This window comes from Hyaena hyaena, unplaced genomic scaffold (genome assembly GCF_003009895.1).
Source record: "Hyaena hyaena isolate Hyena2069 unplaced genomic scaffold, ASM300989v1 scaffold_165, whole genome shotgun sequence".
In the NCBI taxonomy this organism is placed as follows: Eukaryota; Metazoa; Chordata; class Mammalia; order Carnivora; family Hyaenidae; genus Hyaena; species Hyaena hyaena.
This window is the reverse complement of record NW_024080797.1, coordinates 2,296,836-2,312,638: the sequence shown is the minus strand read 5'-3', so window position 1 is coordinate 2,312,638 and position 15,803 is coordinate 2,296,836. Positions and strand designations below refer to the sequence as shown.

The 15,803-nt window shown below is 40.5% G+C and overlaps 1 protein-coding gene across 2 annotated transcripts in view; it reads left to right on the top strand.

The window, feature by feature from the left end:
• ITGA8 (integrin subunit alpha 8) overlaps positions 1–9,928 on the top strand; it is a 187,502-nt gene extending 177,574 nt beyond the window's left edge. For both annotated transcript variants that reach the window (XM_039239984.1, XM_039239983.1), the window contains 2 exons: positions 5,247–5,369; positions 7,132–9,928. In XM_039239984.1, the coding sequence (XP_039095915.1) occupies positions 5,247–5,369; positions 7,132–7,218 (210 nt within the window). In that variant the 3' untranslated portion in view covers positions 7,219–9,928. The remainder of the gene's footprint in view (positions 1–5,246; positions 5,370–7,131) is intronic.
• The last annotated feature ends 5,875 nt before the right edge of the window (positions 9,929–15,803 follow it).

Below are 15,803 nucleotides of genomic sequence, written 5' to 3'. Positions count from 1 at the left end.
CTTAAAATAGAGTTCCTATATTCAACAACTGTTTCGAGTTCAAACTGCCTATCTCATCGGGGGCTACTGAAATGTTGTTAAAATGTGTGTTCAGCTCATCCACTTTGTTATTATTTTGTTCTAAATGGCACTGTAAGTAGGGTATCTTGGTACCTTTAAAACATTCTTGTGACCCCTATGAAGTATGTTTACACAAGATTTTGTGATACATAAATATAGATGTCAACATTAATTACAGTTGCAAATACAAGGGAGCTTTTTCCTTCTACCTTGGTATTTTGTCAAAATATACAAAAACATATCATAAATGTCAATGATAAAATCTAGGCATGTTAAAAAGTTATATATGGTCTTTCAGCCATAATAAAGAACAAGACTTATGACATGATGAAGGTAAGATTAAATGTTCTCTACTTGGCATCACTTTAAGAAAGTCTAAATTCCACTTATAAGTGGATCTCACTTCCTAAAATTGCACATAATTATAAGTGAATTGTTAAAATTTTATACTTTAACTTGCTACAGGTTCTTGATATATAAATATGAAGTGAAACAGTTTGTTGGTTGGTTTTCACACACTTGAGTTTTTCACCCTAAATTTTAAGTACTTCAATTAGTCAACATTACCCTTCCTTCTTAGAGTAGGGGAAATATATAATCACTTGCTCATATTTTTAAAGGAAATGTTTAGTCCTCAGCACACCCTACCTTCTGCCTTGGGACCACCTTCTAGATGAATGAATCTTACAAGGAGGGGCTTAGGTAATTGGGCAAATCACACCCTTGTGTGAGACTATACAGAATGTTCTAAAGCTGTGCAGTCCAGTATGATAGTCATCAGCCACAGGTAGAAAGTGAGTACCTGAGACATGGCCACTGTGACTAGAAGTTTTACTTCATTATAACTCACATGAATGTAAATCTAAAAAACTGTAGCACTCTAAGATTTTTTTCCATTAAATGCAGCTATATTTTTTTGGTGAGACTACATTTCACTTTCCATTGAAAATCTAGTTTGTTATTATAAAATACACACTGGATTTTGAAGACTTCATTTAAAAAAAGAATTTAAAATGTCTTGTGGACAGGTACCTGGGAGGCTCAGTTAGTTAAGTGTCCTACTTCAGCTCAGGTCATGATCTCATAATTTGCCAGTTTGAGCCCTGTGTTGGGCTCTGTGCTGACAGCTCAGAGTCTGGAGCCTGCTACAGATTCTGTGGCTCACTCTCTCTCTGTCCTTCCCCTCCTTGCACTCTGCTCTCTCTCTCTCTCTCTCTGTCTCTCAAAAGTGAATAATGTTTAAAAAAATAAAAAATAAAAATAATAAATAAAATGTGGAAATTGTTATATCAACTGCATGTTGAAATGATAACAGTTTGGATATATAGGGTAAATACATTACTAAAATTAATGTCTCCTCTTTCTTTTTCCTCTTTTTAAAAAATTCCTAAATTACACATGTGGCTTGCATTGTATTTCTATTAGACAGCATTGATCTAGAGTTACAGAAGGTTCCAGTTTGGAGCTGATGATAAAAGCTACAGAACTCCAAAGAATATGGGATGTTAAGTAAATCTTACTTGAAATAAATGAAATTTTATTACAATAAAATTAGTGTTTAGTCATGACAAATCTGGCAATTAAGACCTATTTTTCTTACTATTTATTATCCAATGGATAATTTAAGCTTTTTGTGGGCTTATCAAAATGAGCTGCAAGACAAACGTACACATTGAGTAACAAAATGTTAGTATTTTCCAACATTTTCTTTCTTGCCAAGCTTTCCCAAACTATTCTGAAATCACTATCTACATTTCCATATCACTAACTACAAATTTAAATAAGCTTTGGTCCTATAAAAGTAATCAATTAAGTCTCTCCGTAGTAAGTTTGCCTATGCAGTTCAAGTTTCTAATTTATACAGAGCACTGAATTTCAGGAAAGGCTGGGCTTTACCTATTTCCACCCATGGATGAAATGCCCCCATTGCCATTTGTAGGTATGACTATGTCACATGCCTCCCTGATCAGTTTGTTTTCAGAAAGACTTCCCTTTCCAAGACACGTGTGGCTCTTTCAATGACGTGTTACACTTGACTCTTCATCCACCCCTTTCAGCAATAACCAATTAGTTCGCCTGTACTGGGGATCTGGAGAAATGCTGTGGGGCAGTGTTGTTGATTTTCTGTATTTCCACTGTCTTTGGTGCAGTCACTTCTTGACTATGCAGCAAAAAGCCTAGATAAGTTTAGGAAAACACCAGGGGCCAAGGAAGGTCTTTGCAGCTGCTCCCATTTTAGATTGAGGAGATTGGGCAGCCTTCATGCCACACGGATGTCCTAAAGGCAGCAGGCAAGCAAACCAGAATGCAGGCAGAGGAGGAAGGTTTTCAAGTTTGCTTTCTTTTAGAACTCTTTGTCCTTTCCTCCTGGTTAATTACATATGATGACTTACAGGAAATGTACATGACATGTGTAATCTCAACATTTAAAATACTCAGAGAAAGGGAATGGATTGGTATTTTTTTAATGAGCATAATGTTACTGGGAGCAGACTGATGTCAGTTTTGGTGATGAGAATTTCAGGATTTCGGAACTGAAAAGGACAGTAATGATCATCTAGTCTCAGACATTTTTAAGACACTGCTGTCAGCATCTCTGGAAGTGAATGCCAATGAAAGCCAACAGATTTTGTAACTGTATCTATAAAGCTGTTCTCTGTTTCAAGAAACCCTAATAAGCATATCCTGTTCAATTTAATATTTTATTGCTATTTTTCTATCATTGCTGAAAAAAAAAGCTTTCATCTAACATTACTCTTTATAAGTGATCTCCCTACCTGTTTCTACAGAATGGGCAGTTTTTAAAATAATAACATCAAAACCTACAGTAGCCAAGTGGTAAAGAAACCCAGCAAAGTTGTTAGTAGCTCTTCTCCCAATCCACTGCTTTTTATTACACTAACAATATGAACACAACAGTCTATGGCATTTCTTTCAACTCTTTTAGCTGTGTGACTGTAAATTTACCTGTTAGTAAATTTTGGCAATCTCTAACACAGGTGCCAAATATAGCCTGAAACGATGTTGTTTCCTCAGTGAAATTACAGCTCAGGAGGAAGAAACATTTATAAGAAACCCCAGAACTGGCCATGACTCCAGATGTTCTCTCTCATGGGCCACCCTAACTGGCCAGCCAGTATATGATCAATCCCATTCCTTGTAGTTACAAAATTCTGAAATTCTCATTACCAAAGTTGTTTGAGTCTGCTTCTAGTAATATTAGGGTCATTTGGAAAGACTACCTCGTGTCCTTTCTCCAAACACTTTAAGATGAGGATTGAGCACTGATTTCATAGGTGTTAGATGTAATTCACCAAGGGAAAAGAATATAAAGGAAGGTGATGAAGAAGTCATCAGTCCCCATCTTGTACTTGTAGCCATATACATGCAAAGGATTGTTTTAGAATAAGTCACTTAGGCTGCTGAATCCAGGTGGCATTGTGACTGCTTTGAGTCCTTCACTGCATCATTTCTTCGTGTGCTGTGTGTCCCATCCTTAGACTGTGACAAGCAGGGTGAGGGTAATCCCATCGTGGTCATGGAATGTTGCACCTCCTGCTGACGTGTTGGATGAATAGGGCCTGTGCTGGCAATGGTTGTTAAGAGGCGAAGGAGGAAGGTGTAATGGTGAGTAGGTTATGGCCAGCCTTTTTCTTACTGAGAGCAGGGAGGGAGTCCCTGGCACCCTTGTGCCCATGGAATGATTAGCAGTCTCACTAGTGTTGATGCCTTTGTTTGGTCTGGATGTCAATGATATTTGGGGCTGGAGACTTGAGCGAATTAAGTCATCAGTATGTCCACTGCATAAGGGAAATGGGCCAAGACGAAGGGGCAATAAAAAACCTAATAAGCTGAGAAAAGCAGAGGCAGGATGCTCCAAACTAGTTAAGGCAGAGGAAAGAGGTGAGCACAGTCAGGGCCCAATGCTTGGGTGCAGGTTATGAAAACACCCATACATTTCCAGTCAGGACACATTCCAGAGCCACCAACCTCTGCTAGAAGTCCATCATCTCTTGACTGATGGGTTAGAGAATTGTGACCTAGAGGCCCCGAACATGTGCCAAGACTGGACCCCATGATCCTTCCAACACAGTTAAAGCGAGGACCATTCTGCCTGACTAAATGAGGCAGTGCTTGCTTCTCTTTAAAACCAGACAGACATGCCTTGATGAATAACATTTCAGATCCAAGAATATTTTCATTTCTCTTTTCTTTGGCAGAAAGTATTAGCACCATGGCTGGGTCTCTTCTTGGTTTTGTCTGGAGGTCTTCACCTTCTTTGCTGTCAGTATCCAGAGGCACATTTCCCCAGCACATAGGCAGCAGGGAAGCTGCTTCTGCTCGTGGTGGGGGGGCAGGGTAGGCAGGGGAGGTTCACGCACACTGAGTATGGAGTCCTGCTGGGAAGGTCCTTTTCCTCCAAATTCTCTTGCAACAGTGAGGAATGAGATGAGTTCTAATAGCAACCGAAAACTGAATTTAGGATTGAAGGCAGCGCCAATGCATCTAAACGAGTAGCATTCACTTTGCTGACTTCCATAAAATCCAAGACGGCCAGTCAAGCCGTGGGCCATCATAAACACAGAAGCTCGGGATAAAGAGGTGGTGGCATTAATTAGTTGTGTGAATCACTTAGCCCCTCTGGAACTCAATCTTCTCATCGGTAAAATGGCGAGGGGGACAGTGGTGGTTATATTAGGTGATTTCTAATCTTTTTGCACATTCAACAGTCCAACGGATCCAATTCAACTCACCTCTCAGTGAGGTTCGCCCTGTTCGGTAGAGAAATGTGTATGGACAGACTTGGCCTTCCAAAGGGTCAACAGTAGTCATAAGGGTCAATTACTGTCATAAAAGGTCCAGCCCAATTTAAAGTCATTCCTTTCCACCTTGTTGGTTCTGATTCTTGGTCCATCTCAATTCTATTCCAGAATTTCTGGGCTGTTCTAAGCCAAACACCAGCAAGTGCCCGTAATTAGACCTTCCATTCAACCTGGGGGACCTCAGAATGTGCAGTTTTTTAAGAGTTTATGTTTGCATTCTGTAGACATTCAGATCTCCTCTAGAATGATTTCAACATTATATGGATCTTTTCAGAACTACTCCCAGTATTAGAATGGTAATTACTGCTTTATTTCACCCAACAGTTTTCAATTTGAGCTCATTTGCTTTATTTTCCATTTCAGATTAAGACATCAGTTATCTGGGCAACCCCAAATATTTCCTTCTCAATCCCATTATGGGTAATAATACTAGCAATACTTCTTGGATTATTGGTTCTGGCCATCTTAACCTTAGCTTTATGGAAGGTAAGTTTATTTATTTTATTTTTCTTTTTGAGTAGAGAGGCCACTGAGGGGATTTACAAGGATCCACCTAGGGATTTGAAAAGCCAATGCCAGAGGCATGATTTGGGGATTTTTAACAGACATAAAGGGAAAATTGTGTCTTGTTTGTTTTGGCAAACTTACTATGCCTGTGTAACTGACATTTAAGAAGACCAAGAGTGTTTAATGCTGCTTTTATCTTGAGATTTCTTGTAAATAAGTGCAGGGAAAGTTAGACTTTCTTAGCTAAGATCGGTGATCTTCTTTCCAATATGCTTGTGATGAAAATGTTATGATGAAGCCTTCTCTTTCTTGTTTAATTAATCAAGTTCTCAAGCTTTTTGCTGACATGGTCCTATCAGCAATCCTTTGAAATGTTTTGTTTTAAGCACTACACAGATGCAATTAATATAGTAATTAATTGATACTTGGACTATTGGGCCAAATAGATCATGCATGTTATATATTCTTGGACTTGGTTTTTGGTGTTTTTTTTTTTTTTTAATCTTGCCAAGTAGTCCATCTCTATTAGGAAGTCTTAATGAATTCTTTCATGTGTTTTACAAAAATATATTGTAAAAATCCACAATAGGAATTAATTTCTGGCCCGAAAACCAACACAATTGCCAAGTTTCACAGAGCTTTCCATTCCAAAAAAGAAACAGTGGAGCACAATTACATGACTGTAAGAGTAATTAATCCAGTCACATCTTAGTTAACCACTATTGTTGTAGTTCCCCAAAATCAGTGTATTTTTATTTTAAAACAATATGTGGCATGCTTAAGAAACAGAGAAAACCTTGCCATGTGAGTTAAATAATGGCTTTCCTGATCATTATCAGCTGTTTTGTGCCATCCTGAGCCTACATAGTCTACTGCATTGTTTACCTTTAGAAATAGACTTTTTGTTATTCCGTTATTTATAGTATCTTTGTTTCCATAAATGATATGCAGCAATTGACAGAATATGGTACTAGTCCTGCCAAAAAAAAAAAAAAAAAAGACAACTCAATAGTTGTCAACAAAACCCAGTGAATTTGGCTTCCGGTGTAAGAAACAATAAGAAATGACGTTCAAGATTTCTAGGGGAAGTTATATTCTCCTAGACCAAATACTAATTTGAAAGTCAGGAGGATGAAGATTCTAGAATCACTTCTTCTCCAAGTTGTTGGTTGATCGTTAGAAAGCCGCTAAGATGTCCTGGGATTCAAAGGAATGACCATCCTAGACAAAGAACGACAGTCTACTTTTCCTCTATATGCTGTGTGTTCCACCAGTACAAAGGCATATGCAAGCAACTCCCCTCTTTTTCCTAAATTCCACCCCGAGGTAGCCTACAACAAACTTCAAGAGAGAGTGTCGCCTCCCTGGCCAGCAGCCCTGGCCAGCAGCAGTTAGCACTTCTGCTGGCTCCAGAAAACATGCAGGAAAGCAGAGAGGAAATCTTTGGGCCTTGCTGCTACAACCTCAGGAAAAATAAGGTGCATAAGTAGATTATATAAAGCAGAGAAATTCTCCCACTATCACGGCAGAAGGACCCAAACACTCTGCCCTATGCAATAAATTCCTCACTGCAGGTAAAGGATACTCTGCTTTCCCCTCCTAATTTGGATAATTGCTCAGTTTATATCCACAGAGCTTCAATTTCCTTAGAAAATATAATAAAGTGAAAAATTCTTAGAATGAAGAGTTTCACAAATTCCCGGAACACCTTGACTGTATAGCCCATTTCTCTTTTTCATAGTGTGGATTCTTCGACAGAGCAAGACCACCCCAAGACGATATGAATGACAGGGAACAACTCACAGATGAGAAAACCGTTGAGACATGAAAAGTAAAGACAAGGCTCAAGAAACTTGAACACTGGTCCTATTCAAAGAAAAGAAGGAACATAAAGGTTAAACAAAGGTTTCCCTGTCCCTGCCAGTAACCTAGGCAATGGAAGGGCCCCAGAAATATCACCTCATGTAGGCTGCATTTTGGGAAAGCTGTCACGGAGCCCAGAGACCCTTCTGGGGAAAGTGACGTCCTCAACACTGCGGAAACCATTAGGCATCACGGAAGACATCTTTTGCTTTAGTCACTCTGTCTTTGGCAGACTCTCCAAAATGGGCATGGGAACTCAGTTGCTTTCCAGGTAAATCCAACCCAAGTCACAGAGATAAACTATCTGAATTACAGTCAACTTCAGAAGGTGAACTAGGACCGGACCTTCCAACACTACTGTATACAGCGGAATATTTGACACCTCCCTATGGAAAAGAAACATTTCTAATGAAGTTGTGGCTCAGGGAGACGAGCATCTGTTGTTGGTACTGTGAAAGTACTTTTGAAATGACAAAGATAACCTTTTAACTGAGGATAACTATTTATTTATTTTCCATGTCTCTGGGCAGATATTCTGGTCATCTAGAAGATTTGGACATTAAGATTTGGTTAGCTGGTTTTCGAAATCGCTCACTAAATTTCCTTCTAAGATTAACAAGTTGGTGTAGATAAATTCACAGAACTTCTTGAGACAGCGCTAAGAAAAAGCAGTGTCACATAATACCTTGCTTCCTGCTACCTGAAATCACTTGGATTCACACTTTCCGGGGACTCACAGCTGCTTAATGTAGCTTTGCAAAAAGTTGTATTTATATTTCCTTTTATACAACCCCCCCCACTTTCGATTGCCTTAATTAGCAATACACAGATTTCAAGGTACTCTCAAACCTGTGTGGTGTTTAAAAGTAATGGTCAAATTCCTGAGTGCATTGATACAGAAGCAATTTTACAATATGGGTAAACATTTTTAATATCTATAAAGAGAAACAGCAATATTTAGCTTGGAATTAAATACCTATTTTCTCTACTATTCTTCACATTTATATACACAGAGAAGACATACACGGGAAAGAAATATAAAGCTAAGCAGATGTGGGATGAACCCAGAAAAGGGATTTATTTAAATAAAATTAAGAATTTTATTTAGAATTTCCTATACTAACTTTACTACTCATTTTTACTGCTAACCTTTATAATGCACAACTTTGGAAAATAACCTTTATTTAGGTTCTTCTCCCGTCACCTAAAATTTAACCACCACAGAAGGTTGATGTTTAAAACTCTTGTAAAAATCCATAGTCATGTGTAATGTCATCACTTCTGAAGTAAACTTGACCAGCCAAATTTCATATAATCTGCAGAATTCTGGAGCCTTTTTATGATAATGAAAAATTACTATGAAGAAATGCTGAACAAATTTTATATTTATGTGCAATATTTTATAGACCTACATATCTAAAGCATGTATGCTTACACTGGCATTAGTTATTGCTTTAATTAATATCCTGATTAATTAAATCCTGAATTAATATCCATATAATACAGCAAGCGGACCAAAATCCTTAGGTTTATAAACCAGTTGGAAAAGTTGTATTCCCAGCACCAGCAATCACACTTTATTTGAAAGATGAGCCAAACTCACAGATACTACATTTTCTGTCGTGCCTTCACCTGGAGGCCAGCCATTTGGCCACAGCTGCAGAGCCTCCTTGGAAAGCAAATGCAAGGCACACGGAAGAATACTCTGACGCAGTTCGTGTTTTTCCCACTTGTAAATTAAATCCTGTCATGGTAGTGGTTTCAAGTCTGTAGGGACAGAAGTCTGGCTCCCAGGGCATATGGCTGACTGGCGGTGAGAACGCAGGTGCCTCAGAGAATTTGGGGTTCCTACGCAAGCCTCTGCAGGTCTTCTGTGTTAGTCCTCCAGGTATAATTGGTTTTGCAAGGAGGTGGCTGTCTACGTATGACTGGAGGAGTGCCAAACAGGTTTCTCTGCCCCCAAATAATTCCCTAACTCTTGTCGTCATGCCTGGCTTTGGGCCAATACAGATTAGCTCCTAAGGATTTGGGGTTATAGAAGGTCCCTGAGAAAACACACCCATTGCCTTTTAAGCCAACATTCATGAAGAAACTCAGAGCCCCCAGGGTTACATAAATGTAGGACCCCATGAGCTGGGTCACACAGACACCTGCAGGAAAGGAGAGATGCCAGGGACGAGACTAGCACCCAGAACGGAGCCAGATCTGAGGCTTCCTCACAGTCTCAGCTGAGTAGTCCTCTCTGGAGAGACGGGCACTTGGCAGAGGGCCATCATGCACACAGTGGCCCCCTCTGCCCTTCCATATGTAGAAGCAAATGGAGGAAGGAGGACACATCTGAGGTCAGGTGAACCCACCAGTCATCAGTTCCTGAGCAGCACCTCTGCTTACGGAACACTCTGTCAATGCACTGAGAGTGTCTGCTTCTCACCATAGCATTGCCAGTCACTTTCATAATTCATGTTGTAGCGTGCTTCTGTTAGAGTCTATGTGTATCTTTGATATCCCTTTTGAAATTTTTGCAGCCAGCTTGGAAGACGTGGAAAAAACTGGGCAAATCAAGTTTTATAATGCTTGGAGATTTTTATACAGTAAATAAACAACATAGACTAGTAGCCACTGAAACCCCACTTTTTAAACTCAACTCCTTTTTTTCTTCTTTTATTTAAATACATGTGTAGATATCTGTGAAGATTTTCACATACCTATTTACCTTGTCACTAATAAAATGAAAAATTAAAGACACGATGATGTACTGTGGTCTGTTTTGCATGCAATGTACAGCTTTCCCACAATGGTGGAGATCAAACATTTCCATCTTTATGCCTTGAGTTTTTTATTATTATAAAGGCATTTAATGTTGGAAGAAATTTGGAAGAGCGAGAATACAACATTTCTTTGGATGATTAGAATGTTCTAAATTTAAATTGTGGTGATGGTTGCATAACACCATGAATACACCAAAGAATACTCAACTGTACACTGTAAATGGGTGAGTTTTATGTGGATTAAATCCCAATAAAGATACTTAAAAATTTTTTAAGTTATTTCTAATACCTCTACCCTTATACAACTGATCACTTTTCTCTACATTGCCTTCCAAATTTGTCCATATAAAAATCTTAGCTCCTTTTTTAAGTTTTTTAAATTTATTTTTGAGAGAGAGAAAATGCACACAAGCTGGGGAGGAGCAGAGAGAGAGGCAGAGGGAGAATCCCAAGCAGGCTCCACACTATCAGCATGGAGCCCAGTGTGGGGCTTGAACTCATGAACCATGAGACCATGACCTGAACCAAAATCAAGAGTTGGACACTTAACTGACTGAGCAACCCAGGTGCCCCAAAGTCTTAGCTCCTTTATGAAGCTCTCTTCTGTGTTGTCAGCCAAGCTGAAGGTCCCTCCAGCTCTACAAAGGCATTCTGTGAATTACTACCCTTTTCCATTTGTTTGCATGACTATCTTCCAGCTGGACTGACCCTTAATGAGAGCAGGAAACATATCTTTCCACCTCTGTGTCTCCAGTACCTAGGACCAACATCTGCTATCTTAGTGCTCACAAACACTTCTAGAATAAATACCTATGCATATAGTAATAATCATAGGGAACATGTACTTTTATGATCTACTTCCATTACAAAGCCCCAGGGTGCATACACTATTCATAATGCTTACACAATGTTATAATAGTTACCCAAAGTTCTTTTCAATTTTAGGCCATCTTTGTTTAAACACCCCCCCCCCTCAGAAATAGTTCTTCACAGATTCATTTATTAAGAATAACACTGAATTGAATACTTCCATCCACAAGACTTCTTTTGGTTACTTCGATGAATGAACTTCACATGTCTTTACTTGGTCACAGTATAGATTTTTTTTTTTTTTTTTTACAAATAGTTTATTGTCAAATTAGTTTCTACATAACACTCAGTGCTCATCCCCAAAGTGCCCTCCTCCATGCCCATCCCCCCCTCCCCCCCACATCCATCAGTCCTCAGTTTTTGTCAGCATTCAAGAGTCTCTCATGGTTTGCCTCTCTCCCTTTCCCCCACCATTTCCGCCCTTCTTCTCCCCCTTGTTCCTCCGTCAAGTTCCTCCTAATCCTCCTATACGTGCAAACGTATTTGTCCTTCTCTGCCTGACTTATTTCACTCAGCATAACACCCTCTCCACAATAGCTAAAACATGGAAAGAGCCTAAGTGTCCATCAACAGATGAATGGATCAAGAAGATGTGGTTTATCTATACCATGGAATACTACATGGCAATGAGAAAGGTCACAGTATAGATTTTTGTGGTTCTTGAAAACAGATTGCTTCTTAAGAGCACTAGATCAATTTGCATTAATCTAAATATACTATTTCCTTCACAATTCTGTTGGCATTCTAAAATATTTTGGTATATACTTCAATTTGTATTTCACTAGAATTCAGTTATTTGATATATATGTTTAATTTTGAGTTCTAGTATTTATCAACCATTCAATATAGACCAATGTACTGGCCATATCCTGTAAGACATTTAAGTACCTGCCATTTGTCTGGCCAGTATTCATGAATCCCAATGAGAAGAACCCCACATTTCCATGCCTTCCTTATAGCCCAAAGCAAGCCACTGGATGAATCCCTCACTTCATTACTAGATATCACTCATACTTCAAAGCCTACATATATCTAAAGGCTGATGGTGGTTTTCAAGGATGGCTGTGCACCCCAGATGAAAAAAATGCAAAACCAAATCTGAGATTTGGTAATATCGGAGCCAACCATCAAAGCCCCATCCCAGTACCAACTCGCCTGAATGAGGCAAGACTTTCCAAAACACACACAGAAGGTCTGTTCTAGGCCAACGGCACTGGTTAAAGCCTGAACGTTTTCACAGTGAGGGAAAGAAATTGTCTTACCATGTCTTTTATAGAAGTAAAAGGCTTTGTAGTTGGATGTGTGCTGTGAGAACTTGATCTTCTCAACAAATCCTGTCGCTATCTTTGTCACTTCCAGCCATTTTACATGGAGACACTTAAAATGCATCAATACTTTCTCTCTTTTTTTTAAGTTTATTTATTTCTTTTGAGAGAGACAGAGAGTGAACAGGGGAGGGAGAGAGAGAGAGAGAGAGAGAGAGAGAGAGAGAGAGAGAGAGAGAGAGAGAGAGAGAGAGAGAGAATCCCAAGCAGGCTCTGCACCTTAGTGCAGAGACTGACATGGGGCTCGCACTTACAAACTGTGAGATCATGATCTGAGCAGAAATCAAGAGTCAGACACTTGCCCAACTGAGCCACCCAGGCGCCCCTGCATCAGTACTTTCTAATCCCATCACAGAGTTCTGTGACAAGGTGAAATTCCCTGACGAGTTGCACACTTGCTCTGTGACGTTTGCGTGGATCCTTACAGGTTACACCTATAGAACACAGCACCCTGGCACCCCAGGGAGATCAGAAACATGAAAACCTAAGAGTTCCTGGGTACTCAGTCTGTTAAGTGTCTGATGTCAGCCTTGGTCATGATCTCATTGTTCTGAGTTTGAGCCCTGTGTCGAGCTCTGGGCTGACAGCTCAGAGCCTAGAGGCTGTGTCTGCCTCCCCCCTCCCCAACTTGTGCTCTGTCTCTCTCTCAAAAATAAACAAAAATTAAAAATCTTTTTTAAAAAACATGAAAACCTTTGCTTGACATCCATGAATGCTAAGACACTATCTCCCAAGGGTCCGATGTTCTTTTCCCCAAATGTAGCAGATTTTCTCCTTCAGAACTCTGATGACATGAAAAGGTTGATTTCCTTAGCATGAAAAGTTTAAAGCATTGCAACTTTAGACTCAGGAGCTGAGCAAAACCATAACCCCTCCAATGGTGCTGAAGTCAATGGCAAGTTCAGAACAGCCAGTACGCATAACGCACGACCCTTCTTGCCACATTAAACTCTTCCCGACCCCACCCCCAAAATACCATCTGCCTGACACACTGCCTTTTGGAATTGTTTATGCGCAAGTTCTCTGTCGTTTATGATTGTTAGCCAAAACCCATATGGAAATGTAGCTTGATACTAGCACCTCTTGACAATAAAAAATCTTGAGTTTAACTTCTATCGGCACCATGATATGACACGGTATGAATGTTCTTAATATCTCTGTGCTGTTGCATATCTTCGCTGTGCACTGTGTTGTAGAAGGAACGACGTCATCAGCAAATTGCCCTGCTATCCAGCCTGTCTTTGGATTATGTTTTAAGCAGTAGCAGTGGGCCTTCCTGGTTTACAAATTTTAGATTTAACTTTCATTCACTTAATTGACTATAGAGTCAAAGCATACGCAAGCATTTTTATTTCTCTAAGAATGCTTAATTTAAAAAAAAAAAAAAATCCCTATTTTTTCCTCTGTGTTAGCTTCCTGAAAGGGCTGCCATAACAAAGTACCACAACCTGGGTAGTTTAAAACAGCAGAAAGTTACTGTCACGTATTTCTTGAGGCCAGAAATCTGAAATGAAGGTGTTTAGGGTCCATCCCAATGACCTCACTTTAAAGACCCTAACTCCAAATCCAGGCCCATTCTGAGACACTGGGGTGGGGACTGGTTAGGACTTTGACACAATGTTTTGGGTGGACACAATTCAAGTCATAACATCCTCTTTCAACAATATCAAGACAGATAGATGACAAGGTGTCCAAGCACATGCGAATTAACGACAGGCTGACGAGTTTAAGGAGGGTATCTCTCTTTTGATTTCTACTCACACAGGTAATATACTAGTGTTGCCAAGTGCCTAATATACACATAAATATTCGTTTCCCCTCCCCCTGCCATTTAGTGCTTCAGGCACATATTAGAAGATTAAGACAGCTGCATTTGTCATACGATTGACTCCTCTGCTCAGCAGTTTTCTGTCACCACACCCTGTTTTTATCCCCCACTCTCCTTCTCTCTAGAAAGAACCATCTTATTTATTCTCAAGACTCAATGGATAGATGTGAGCTTTGTGATATGAGAGACTAGAATCCCTCCTGGTTAGAAACCAAGGGTGCTGGTACTGAGTTAGGGAATCTCAAGAAAAGCTTCTATTTGGGGACATAGGGTTTGAACCCCAGCCCCACTGGTCAACACAGTTCTTAAATGTGCAATAACCCAGAGCTGAGAGAAGCAGCTACCATGATGGACAGCAGAGATGAGAAAATAAAGCAAAGATACCCAGCATTCACTGGGCACGTGTTGTACGTGGCAGGGGAGTCCACCCAAAAAGAAAAAGAGAGAGAAGGAAGGTGAGTCCCTCAGCACCTGACAATGAACAGAAGCCTGGTCTCACAGTTTGGCCAACAGGCCAGAGTCAGAGCCCACTGAGCAGACCTCGTCTCTGGCTTCTGCTGCACCGGTCTGCTCTTCCCACCACCTTCTTCCAGATCCTTAGCAGGGAGTCTCCATCAGTGTACATGTGGGGCGGCTCCCACTCCAGGCGGAGAGCCCTGAGTAATTGCCTTTGGCCACTGGCCTCTTACCCCACCCTCAGCTTTGGGCATCAGTGCACACTAGCAAGCTCCAGGCATCAGGTGCCCTGGCAGGATTTCACTGCTGAGAAATGCTGCAAAGATAGGCCGAGCCTCAAGCACACACTGTGAAGAGGATGGCTGCTATGGAGAAGAGAGTGTCAGGGGGATACTATCTGACTGGGAATCCCTGAAGGACTAGTAGAAGGAGGGGGAAGAAAAAGGAAGGAGTTGGGATGGAAGAGTAAAGGTAATAACAGCAATAACAATGGAAAGGCATTAAGGTTGCACTTGGTGTCAAGCCCTCTGCTAAGTGCCTTCTGTACATTTTTCATTTAATTCTCCCAGCCACTGCAGGAGGCAGATACTATGATTATCCCTGTTTTCCAGAAGACTGAGGTCTAGAAAGAGTAAACAGTGGCAGAACTGAGATTCAAATTTTTTTTTAAGGTTTTATTTACTTCTGAGAGAGAGAGTGTGTGAGCAGGGGAGGGTCAGAGAGAGAGAGAGACACACAGAATCTGAAGCAGGCTATAGGCTCTGAGCTGGCTGTCAGCACAGAGCCCGAAAAGGGGCTTGAACCCACGGACCATGAGATCATGACCTAAGCCGAAGTCGGAGGCTTAACCAACTGAGCTACCCAGGCGCCCTGGCAGAACTGAAATTCAAACCTGTTCTGCCTAACTCCAGAGGCCAGGACCAAATTAAGAGCTTCTACTATATTCCATGTGGAGAGTAGAGAAGGAACCATTTATGGGGCGCCTAGGTGGCTCAGCTGGTTAAGTGTCCAACAATAGATTTTGGCTCAGGTCATAACTTCAAGGTTCCTGAGTTCGAGCGCCACATTGGGCTCCATGCTGGCAGTGTACAGCCTGCTTGGGATTCATTCTCTCTCCCCACACACCGCCCCCACCCCCCCAGCTCACTCTGACTCTATTTCTCTCTCTCTCTCAAAGTAAATAAATAATCTTAAAAAAAGAGAATGAAGGACCCATCTAAGAAAACGAGTTAAATGGTTTTTCGTGACCTCTACAAAAGCACAGAGCCAAGTCCTCCATCTAGTTACAGAGTCTGGACTAGAA